Genomic DNA, 11,961 nt, shown 5'->3' with positions numbered 1-11,961 from the left:
TAGACCATGACGTCCTGGGCTATGAAGCGTATGGCAAGGGATTCGCAGGCTATGAAATGGTGTCCTCGGGCTATGAGGATGGTGCCTATGGACTATGACGCCTTTGAATAATGATGCGCAATCTTAAGAAATCCTCAGGTCATGGAATTGTGTCTCCCGGCTTTGAGGATGATGCCTTCGGACTATGACACCTTCGGACAAAATGACGATATTTCAACCTATGAAATGCAAAGATAGGATGCTTAGTCATGTGCGAGGATGAGACAAGACAAGGCTTAGTCTTGTGTGAGATGAGGGCAATGCTTAGCCCTAGGTAAGTAGAGGATAATGCCAGGTTTTAGATGGCATAATGAAAAAAACATTCAGTCTTGAGGAGAAGACAATGCTTAGCCTCATGCAAAAAGGGGTAGGCAGGGCTTAGCCTCATACAAAATAGGAGACAATGCTTAGTCTCATGCAAAGAAGGCAGTGCTTAGCCTTGTGCAGGAAAGGCGGTGCTTAGCCTTATGAAATTAAGGAGGCAGGGCTTAGCCTCATGAAAATATGAGACAATGCTTAGTTTCATGCAAAGAAAGGCACCGCTTAGCCTTATGTAGTTAAGGAGGCAGTGCTTAGCCTCATGCAAATAGGAGATAATGCTTAGTCTCATGCAAAGAAAGGCAGTGCTTAGCCTTATGCAGTTGAGGGGGCAATGCTTAGCCTCATGCAAATAAGAGGCAATGCTTAGTCTCATGCAAAGAAAGGCAATGCTTAGCCTTATGCAGTTGAGGAGGCAGGGCTTAGCCTCATGCAAAGAAAGACAGTGCTTAGCCTTATGCAGTTGAAGAGGTAGGGCTTAGCCTCATGCAAATAGGAGACATTGCTTAGTCTTATGCAAGGAAAGGAAATTCTTAGCCTTATGCAGTTGAGGAGGCAGGGCTTAGCATCATGCAAAGAAAGGCAGTGCTTAGCCTTACGCACTTAAGGAGGCAGGGCTTAGCCTCAAGCAAAATTGGAGACAATGCTTAGTCTCATGCAATTAGGAGACAATGCTTAGTCTCTTGAAAATAAAGGCAATGCTTAGCCTTATGCAGTTAGAAGGCACGACTTAGCCTCATGCAAAGAAAATGATGAGTGATAGTAGAGTATTTCTTAGATGGAGATGCTTGGGGTAGATAATCTGCTATCTTGAAGTAGTGACCTGATGTGTCTGCAAATATTATTGTCTTACTCTGCCCGCATCCAAAGAAAAATCGTGAGTTTTGTAGGGGAAGGTTGGTTCGTGCTTTTGCCTTCTCGCTTTGCTTTTGCTCCTGTCTTGAGATCCTGTTTGAGTTACCCTGGGCAGCATCTGGCTGTTTATAAAAATAAAGTTTTCAAAAAATATGCGTGTATTTGATGAATGTAGTTATTTAAATATAGTAGTATGCAATATCAAGTAATTTAGATGAACCAATGATTGTGACATATTTTAGAGACATTGCGACTTCCCTGCTTTAGAATTTTGAGGGCCCTCCTCAAAATTCTACCCCAGTTTAAAAGCAATTCTTTGACCGTTCTGTGTATGACGAAGTTGGCTGGACTTGCTTCAGAATTTTGAAGGTCCTCCTCGAAATTCTGCCCCGATTTCTGACCATGGCAAAATGAATATTTTATTGAGATGTGACCGAACCCACAGATCTGCCTACATATCCCCTCTTAAACGGGAATTTGGTCAAGCGTAGTTCAGTTACATCAGATGAAGAAATGTAAACAATCTAAACATTGTATCTCTTGACTGCGTCTGAGTTGATAGGTTTTGGCCATATTTCTCCATCCATTTCTGCAAGTATGAGTGCTCCTCCTGTTAGTACTCTATGAACCACGTAGGGCCCTTGCCAATTGGGTGAAAGTTTCCCTTTTGCTTCATCATGATGCGGGAAGATCCGCTTTAGCACCAACTGCCCTGGCGTGAATTGTCTAGGCCTGACCCTTTTGTTGAAAGCTCTAGACATCCTGTTCTGGTATAGTTGACAGTGACATGCTGCGTTCATTCTTTTTCCGTCAGTGAGAGCCAGTTGTTCATAATGACTTCGTATCCATTTTGCATCACTGAGTTCAGCCTCTTGTATGATTCTTAAAGAAGGAATTTCTACTTCGATGGGAATGGCGGCTTCAGTGCCATAGACCAGCAAATAAGGAGTTGCCCCAGTTGATGTGCGAACCGTGGTACGATATCCAAGTAGGGCAAATGGTAACTTCTCGTGCCATTGTTTGTGATTATCTACCATCTTTCTTAATATTTTCTTGATGTTCTTATTGGCAGCTTGCACAGCTCCATTCATTTGTGGCCTGTATGCTATGGAATTCTTATGCTAGATCTTGAAGGTTTCACACATGAATTTCATTATATTACTGTTAAGGTTGGCGGCGTTGTCGGTGATGATTGATTCCGGTACCCCGAATCGACAGACAATACGATCCCTAACAAAATCTGCTACGACCTTCTTAGTTATACCCTTGTAAGATGCGGATTTAACCTATTTTGTGAAATAATCTATAGCCACTAGAATGAATCGGTGCCCATTTGAAGTGGCGGGTTTGATTGGACCGATGACATCCATCCCCCAAGCGGAGAAAGACCAAGGTGCACTTGTTGCATTGAGTTCATTAGGTGGCACTCGTATCATATCAGCATGTACTTGGCATTGATGACACTTTTGGACATACCTAATGCAGTTTGTTTCCATAGTCATCCAAAAATACCCTGCTCTTAATATCTTCTTAGCTAAGATGAAGCCATTCATGTGTGGTCTGCAAGTTCCAGCATGTATCTCTTCGAGCAATTTGGATGCTTCCTTGGTGTCGACACACCGTAATAACCCCAGATCTGGAGTCCTTCTATACAAAATTCCTCCGCTTTGGTAGAAGTGGTTAGATACCCTTCGGAGTGTGCGTTTCTGAGTATGATTTGCGTGCTCCGGGTATTCTCCTTTTGCCAAATATTCTTTGATGTCATGGAACCATGGATTTCCATCAACTTCTTCTTCAACATGAGCATAATAAGCTGGCTGATTATGAATCCCTACCGGGATAGGGTCGATGAAATTCTTGTCTGGGTATTGTATCATGGAAGATAGAGTGGCCAATGTGGCCAATGCATCTGCGAATTCATTCTGGATTCTCGGAACATGTTTGAACTCTATCTTTGTGAATCTCTTCATTAATTCTTGTACATAGTACAAATACGACAGTATTTTGGTATTCTTTATAGCCCATTCTCCTAGAACCTGATGTACCAAAAGGTCTGAGTCACCAATTACTAGCAATTCCTGAACATTCATGTCAATGGCTAACTTTAGTCCCAAGATGCAAGCCCCATATTCTGCCATATTGTTGGTATATGGAAACCTGAGCTTTGCGGATACCGGATAGTGTTGACCTATTTCTGACACTAAAATTACTCAAATACCTACTCCTTTGAAGTTTGCAGCTCCATCGAAGAACATTCTCCAACCATCATAGGTTTTAGTGATATCTTCTCCTACGAATGATACCTCTTCATCGGGAAAATACGTTTTCAGTGGTTCGTATTCTCCACCCACAGGATGTTCTGCCAGATGATCTGCCAATGCTTGCCCCTTGACCGCCTTCTGAGTTACATAGATGATGTCGAACTCACTCAGAAGTATCTGCCATTTTACCAACTTTCCTGTAGGCATGGGTTTATAGAAGATGTATTTTTGCGGATCCATCCTTGATATGAGATATGTGGTGTAGGCATAGAAGTAGTGCCTCAACTTCTGAGCTATCCATGTCAAAGCACAGCAGGTGCGCTCCACCAAAGAATACCGTGCTTCGTAGGGTGTGAACTTCTTACTTAGATAGTATATGACCTGTTCCTTTCTTCCTGTCTCATCGTATTTTCCCAAGATACAGCCGAAAGCCCTATCCAATACAGATAAATAGAGTAACAGAGATCTTCTAGGTTCCGGTGGGACCACAATAGGTGGTTTGGATAAGTATTCCTTGATCTTGTCAACGGCTTTCTGGCACTCTTCAGTCTAACTTGTTGCAGTGTTTTTCTTCAACATTTTGAAAATAGGTTCACAGACCACAGTTGATTGTGCTATGAAACGACTGATGTAATTGAGACGCCCTAAGAAACTCATCACATCTTTCTTGTTCTTAGGAAGTGGCAAATCTTGGATAGCCTTGACCTTTGATGGGTGTAGCTCAATTCCTCGGCGGTTGATGATGAACCCTAACAACTTTCCAGCAGGGACTCCGAAGGCACAATTTTTGCGGGATTCAGTTTCAGGTTGTACCTTAGAAGTCGATTAAAGAATTTCCTCAAATATGCTATATGATCTGTGCTTCTCTTGTATTTGATGATGATGTCATCCACGTACACCTCTATCTCCTTGCGTATCATGTCGTAAAATATGGTTGTCATGGCACTCATATAGGTGGCTCCAGCATTCTTTAGGCCAAATGACATCATCTTGTAACAATATACTCCTCATGGTGTAATAAAGGCCGTCTTTTCGGAATCCTCTTCATCCATCCAGATCCGATGATATCCCGCGAAGTAATCCACAAAGGATTGAAGTTCATGCTTGGCACAATTGTCAATCAGTATGTGTATATTGGGCAAAGGGAAATCATCTTTGGGACTTGCTCTGTTTAAATCCTCATAGTCGACACACACTCTGACCTTCCCATCTTTCTTTGGAATCGGCACAATGTTAGCCAACCAGGTCGGATATTCAACTACTTTGAGAACCTTGTCTTTGATCTGCTTGGTGACTTCCTCCTTTATTTTCAGACTCATATCTGGTTTGAACTTTCTTAGCTTCTGCTTTACAGGCGGACACATAGGGTTGATAGGTAGTTTATGAGACACTATGGACGTGCTCAAACTGGTCATATCATTATAGGACCATGCAAAAATGTCTTCATACTCCTTCAAGAACTGGATGTATTCTTCCTTCTCTGACGGCGATAGGTGAATGCTTACACGAGTTTCCTTGACTGTTTCGGAGTCTCCCAAATTAACGATTTCAGTCTCATCCAAATTGGACTTAGGCTTGTTTTCAAAGTTTTCCACTTCTCTAACAATTTCCTCTGGTATTATATCCTCTTCCAGATCTTCTGAATCATTATCCTTATGTTGCGTTGTCTCATTACGTGTCACAGTCGTAGGTTCATCGGGATAGGTAATAATAATGCTGTAGAGAAAAATGTAAATAATAATAATAAATACAAAAAATAACAATGCATTAGATAAATCTTAAAAACGTCAAATAAGTACGACTCGATGACTCGAGAAATTATTTTAAAACAAAATATGCTTAAAACAAAATACTAAAAATGTCTTAGATGCTCATAAAATTGCTTTTAAAATAAATTATGCTAATTTCCAGGCTACCCAGGAACTCGACGGGCCCTTGATGGTGCAGCATTCCAGTTCTTGAGAACAGCTCCTTTCTCCACGGTCTTAATAATAAGGCCTTCCTCCTCCTCCTCCTCCTCCTCCTCCTCCTCCTCCTCCTCCTCCTCCTCCCTCCTCCTCAACTATGACACTGAAATCCATGTCTTCATCATCCAGAAAGAAATTCCTTATGACAACCAAAACTTCATCTTCTTCGGACCCCCACATCATGTCAGCTTGATGAAATGACTAGTGCAAATGTGGTACCAATTGTTTTAAAGGGTAATAAAGACCACGCCACGGTGGCTACCTATTCTGATACTCGTGCCAGGTGTATTCATACCCAAAAGTTGTGTTGTGACGCTTTAGCTACATCAGTTTGGTGATCCCCTGGAGATTCTTACCGAGACCTTTGCCAGATTCATACCCTGTCCATGTTAATATGCCTTATATCTTATTGCTCCACCATTTTTCCTTTTCAATTGCATTGACGCGCTCGATGCGATGGTATGTTTATCCACCCAACTTCCTTCTATTCTCGATGACCGAAACAGTTTGATTGGTGTAAACGGGATTACTTCCGTCTCCATGGATGATCACTTCCTGATGGTTCCATTCAAACATCATGACCTGATGTAGAGTATAAGCTACGGCCCCAACGGCATGTATCCAAGGTCATCCCAACAATAGGTTGTAGGTAGTAGATATGTCCAACACTTGAAACTCAACATCAAACCAAGCTGGGCCCATTTGTAGGCTGAGGTTGGTCTCCCCAATTGTGGCCCTTTGAGACCCATTAAATGCTTTCACATTCATACTTCCTGCTCATATCTCGTGCATGCCTTTACCCAATCTTTTCAGAGTAGTTAGTGGACAATTATTGAGATTCGAACCCCCATCTATCAGGACTCTGGCAATGAACTTGTCCTCAAACTGCACTGTAATATGCAGTGCCCTGTCTTCATGAAAAGTGATCTTGTGACCTTCCAACACTTGCCCTAACATGTTAGCCATTTCTCCGCTGGTGATGTTGTTGGGTACATAGGCTTCATTCAACAGCTTCATCAGGGCATTCCTATGTGCCTCGGAGTTTTGCAGCAGTGATAAAATGGATATTTGAGTAGGGGTTTTGTTCAGATGATCGACCATAGAATATTCTCTTGCCTGTACCTTTCTCCAAAGGTCGTCTGGGACAGTCTCAATGACAGGCGATTTAGATGCCGCTTCTTTGCTCGTTCCTCCCAAATGCTTGGGTGTATAAATCCTACTAGTTCTGGTCATACGTTGTGCTGCACCCGTTTCTTCCATTTTTTCCTTTCCTTTCCTTCTTGCTTCTGCAACATAATCCCATGGTATAGCATTAGGCTTATAAGATGGCATAGGTGCTACCATCACAGTGAAGGGCGTTGTTAATTCAACCTCAAACGGAGTTGGTGCAGCTATCTCAACTTCAGTTAGTGCTTGAATTTGTACCATGTTAGGTGTGAGAGTGACTGGAGATGTTTCAGGATTATCCCCTTCTCGAATGAGTCCAATTGACCCCTCTGAGTCCCATTCTTCATCGGTCTCTATCACGTTTACCCCTCCACCCTTGTGATCCGGGAGCGGATTGTTACGGACATTGAGTGCAGCCTCCTTTTCCTGTATAACTTTGGTGTCAATTAATGTCTGAATCTTATCCTTCAAAGTACGACACTCATCAATAGTATGACCTTTCATGCCTGGGTGATAGGCACATGTCTTATTTCGGTTAATCCACTGGGAGGAGTTTTCCATAGCAACAACGGGAATGGGAGTGATATAACCGGCAGCATTCAGTCTCTGGTACAGTTGGTCTCTAGGTTCAGCAATTAGGGTGTATTGGCTGGGTGGTCTGCGGTCGAAATTTGGTCTAGGTTTTTGGTAGTTTTGGCGGGCTGGTGGTGAGTGGTAGTATACTGGTTGGGTGTTATAGGTATTGTAAGTGGCGGTAGGTTATTGGTATCTGGGAGGTGAAGGCTGATATGTGGGTGGAGGTCTTTGGTATGTAAGAGGAGACTTTGGACCTTGGGCTACCATCACCGCACCTACTTCTTTCTTCTTGGAGATACCTCCTGTCTGTAAGGCTTTATTTGTGGCTTGGAGTGCTTCAACATTTGTCACCATTCCACTTTTGATCCCTTCTTCTATTCTTTCTCACAATTTGATGATGTCAGAAAATTTATGGTTTTCAATAACCATCAGTCTTTCATAGTATTGTGGGTCGAGATCTGATGAAGAACTTATTCATCTGTTTTTCTTCCAGTGCTGGCCTTACTTTTGCAGCTTCAGACCTCCACCGAGTAGCATACTCGCAAAAAATTTTCGTTGGCTTCTTCTTGAGATTCTGAATGTAGAAAACATCTGGTGCATTTTCTGTGTTAAACCTGAATCGATCCATGAAATCTGATGCCATGCTCACCCAATTAACCCACTTCTTTCGGTTTTGATTGATATACCAAGAAAGAGCATCTCCAGTGAGGCTCCTCATGAACAGCTTCATGCAGATTCTTTCATCCTTGCCAACTCCTACAAGCTTGTCACAATACGTTCTCAGGTGCACCTTCGGATCACCAGTCCCGTCGAACATTTAGAACTTAGGAGGTTTGTAACCTTCTGGCAGTTCTACATCTGGTTGAATACACAAATATTCATAATTCAAACCCTCAATGCATTTGCCCCCCTTCAACACTTTAAACTCTGTCAGTAAGTTTCTTGAGTTCTTCCTCCATGTTCTTAATGAGCAGGTCCTTCTCGGCGAATTCGGGTATGTATAGGGTCTGTTGTGGGGTGTGGGGTAAAGTTTTCACATATATGGGATTGCTTTGGTGGACTCTGGGAATCTGGGCATAATGGTGGTCATTGGTTGAGTTTTACGGGTCGGGAGTAGGCTGTGGTGTATTATAAGGGGTGTGGTATGTGGTTGTTTATGGGTATTGAGTTGGGTGGTGATGGTTTTGTTGAGGAGTAGGTAGCGGTGGAGGGTTGTGGTTCTGAAAAGATGTGGCGTATTGATGTGGTGCATGAGGATCTTGCGGAATTTTTGTGTGTTTTGGGGAGGTACCGAGTTTTAGGCATTTAGGGTCGGGGACGTTTAGGGTAAGGCAAAGGTTTGTTATGTTTCGGACCTGCTCAAGTTCCCCTTGTATCTCCAATATTTTCTATTCCAGACGTAGGACCAATTCATTCTGTGCTGGAGTATTCCGATCATCTGAGGTTTCAACGTTCTCTACATTGTCCTTTCTGATACCGCTTAAATCGTCCATTTTTTGTTTCCCTTTGCTTCTGCCTTTAGGATCACTTGGTGGTGGAGGAGGTGGAGGACCTCTGGATCTAGTGTGATATGTGGATGATGCTAGTAAGCATGAACCAACCTATGGGGAATGGGAATAAACAAAAGAAAAGAAAACCAAAAAAGTAACCAAGTCAGTAAGGGATATTGAAAGAATGTTTACAATATTGAACATGCTTTGCAAAATCATGTAACAGACTCGTGTCCTAATTTGGGGGGACCTCGTTGTGCCCGGGGTAGGCCTAAGCGACACATAGACTTGGAGAAAATTGATGCCAATAATTGTGTCATTTCATTAATGCGAAAATGGATCAGATCCATACTAAAACGACAATAATAAGAAAATTACTAATGGCATTTTCCTTATTACAATCGAAATATAAAACAAAGCTAAAAAGTAGTAAAGAACATCATTTCCTAATCTACTTGGCCCCAGAGGGACCTTCTCCATGCTTAGCCTTCTTGGATACATCAATCAAGTTCCCCAGGTCGCGCATGTCCAACAGTAGGTAAGCCCTTGCTAGATGCCCTCCCTCATTGCCTTCCGTATTCTGACAATCCTAGAGCCTCTTCCTCATCTTCCCCTCAAGTTCCATTAACCCTTGATCCAAATATTTCAATATTTCTGTTGATTTAGTGGCAATTTCTTTCCATTCGCTGAAGGCTTCCATATCCACTTTGTGTTGTTCCAAATGTCTAGCTTCAGACTCGAAAACCCTCTGCACAGCATCCTATACTTGACTTGTGCTTTAGCAGCGTCATCTATAACCCTATTTTTCAGATTAATCCCTGTCTTGACATCTCCCGCTATATCATCTACTAACCATGATGGGTAGAAGTATACATGGCCGGCATGGTACCTGTCTGGCTCAATAGTGTCTTTCTCTACAATGACCTTTTGATTCCACATATGTTGTTCCTCGAACTTGAATGGAATGATGTTCCCTTTAAAGTCTGCTTTGTACTGGACCATGTTGGAAACTCGAGGTATAACCTGCTTTCTTTCCGCTTGCCTCATTACCTTTATAAGAGCATAAGGATAGATTCCTCTTAACCCGATCAATACTAAATGAGTGGTTTCACTTGACCTGATGATGAATTCGCTGTTAGGGAACCATTCGAACATCCAATGTACCTTTTCGTCAGTCAAATTGCTGAAGAAACGCACCCAGCTCACAGCATTTCCAGGTTGTGCGAACCTATCTGGGATAAATGTCATTCTTTTTGGATGATGGTAGGCAATGTAGTCATTCAATGGTCGTCGCAGAAGTTCCTGACGATATTCACTTCTCTGGAAATGTTCTAATAAACAAACCTGCAGCAACAGATTACAGCCCTCGAAATGTTTGTACCCCTGCTTGTATCGATCTAAAGCTCGGTACATTTCGGTCAAGATCATGGGGATGATAGTATAAGTTTGCCATTCAATTCCTTCCATTAGAGTCCTAGTGACCATGGCTAAGCAAGTGTGGATCCTCCTCCCTTTCATCGGAAATATCAGCAACCCTAAGAAACAGACAATGAATACAAAGACTCAGCAGTGTGTCCAACCCAAAGAAGTAATGACAAGTTCATCACAGTGAAGGCGATATGACTTGGTATACCCATAATGTTCATAAAGGAATTCAAATGGTATGTAGGACTCCTTCAGACAGAGTAATTCATCATTATTCTTGAAACCCATCATTTTCAAAAAATCGCGGGGAGTGCGATTTTCTGGTACTAATAAACCCGGACTATCCCATGGCAGCCTAGCGAAGCCTCCTATTTCCTCTAAGAGAGGGGTCATTTCTATATCACCAAAGAGGAAGGCAACTCTTTTCTCATACCAAAACATAGTGGCGGCCTCAATCAAATGCGTTATTTAGCCGAATGTCCAATAAGGAAGGTAAATTTTCGAGGATTCTTTTCACATGTTTCTTGTTACTAGGTGAGAGGTTGTTCAACCAATCAAGCAGCAAAGGTGGGATGTTTTGAACCATGCCGAACCTAGGAACTTCGTGCCTCATTTTCTGCAAAACAAATGGAGTTAGCCCTTTCCCCCTCTGGGTCTGACTATTTACACATTAATGATCAATATATCGGCATGTTTTCTCTAAGTAATGCACATAACGTGATGGTGTCCCATCGGACTTTAGACAAGGCTTATCTTAGTGGATTATCACGTGGACAACGTTCTAACCCATACTAGGTTTGACATAATCCATGCACAATTGATATTGGAGTGAGGTTTCTAGAAGGGTCTAGACCGGTACCCTCAAGTGGACAACTTGAGAGGGAAAGGCACGGAACCGCCGACTTCACCGCTGATCGACTAGTTTACCGCAAATAAGCCTTTCCAATTTAAAGGGTAATTTTGGAAGAGCGCAGGCACTCATCAAGTGCCGCTATGGTATTAGTTGGGCACGAGTGGAATATGATGTGAGCATGCTTTATGCAAAGATAATAACAAATTTCCAAGTATTTGCATGATAGATATGTGAAAGCAATAAACACAGTATTAAGATAAAACATAAAGGATGTAAAAAGAAAGATAAAAGCAGAAGTTAGTTCATGGAACATAGGGAATATAATAAAGTAAGCAGGGGAGTAGGGGTGGGAGAGACATGATATAGCTAATAAATAGCAATTAGAGAAACTAAGGGCGAATAGGGAAAGGGATGTGCATGTTATAACAAATTTAAGCAAATAAAGGTGGAGAAAGGAAGGGACGTACATGTTATAACAGTTTTAAACAAGTAAAGGTGAACGGGAAAGGGATGTGTGTGTTATAGCAAATCTAACAAATAAAGATGGAAAAGGAATGCGCATTTTATAACAAAGAAAACTAATCCACATAAGCCAAGTTCATTATGGTAAGAGCCTAAGTGTAAATCCCCAGCAGAGTCGCCATGCTGTCGCGCCCCTTTTTCTCGTGAAATCGGGCTTCGACATGTGAAAACTCTTTTAAAGGAGGTATTAAAATAGGAGAGTCGCCACCTAACGATTTTTAAGGTGCGTTAGGGCACCTATTATACAGATAACTCTGTTTGACTAGTCAACGCCACCAAATATCGGGTAAGGGCTCAACTTACCTCAAAGAGAAGGTGTTAGACGCTCTTCGAGGTCCATAACTGTGGGTCCCGATCAAACTTAAGACTATGTGGATTATGATTAAGCTAGGTGATCAAATAAACAAAGGGAGTTCAGAAGTCACAGAACTTTATTACAACATGATTAATACAGATCTTAGTGCGAACATGGGTACACAACTATTTAG

General features: G+C 42.1%; 1 protein-coding gene across 1 annotated transcript; it reads right to left on the bottom strand.

Moving 5' to 3' along the window:
- Positions 1 to 6,217: 6,217 nt before the first annotated feature.
- Positions 6,218 to 8,000, bottom strand: LOC138891551 (uncharacterized). The gene is made up of 2 exons (XM_070175023.1): positions 7,689 to 8,000; positions 6,218 to 7,213 (listed from the first exon to the last, which is right to left on the bottom strand). The coding sequence occupies exons 1-2, from the start codon at positions 7,998 to 8,000 to the stop codon at positions 6,218 to 6,220; spliced, it is 1,308 nt and encodes a 435-aa protein (XP_070031124.1).
- Between the last annotated feature and the right edge of the window lie 3,961 nt (positions 8,001 to 11,961).

This window comes from Nicotiana tomentosiformis, chromosome 1 (genome assembly GCF_000390325.3).
Source record: "Nicotiana tomentosiformis chromosome 1, ASM39032v3, whole genome shotgun sequence".
NCBI lineage: Eukaryota > Viridiplantae > Streptophyta > Magnoliopsida > Solanales > Solanaceae > Nicotiana > Nicotiana tomentosiformis.
Note: the sequence above shows the minus strand (reverse complement) of the source record. Positions and strands in the feature narration are given on the sequence as shown.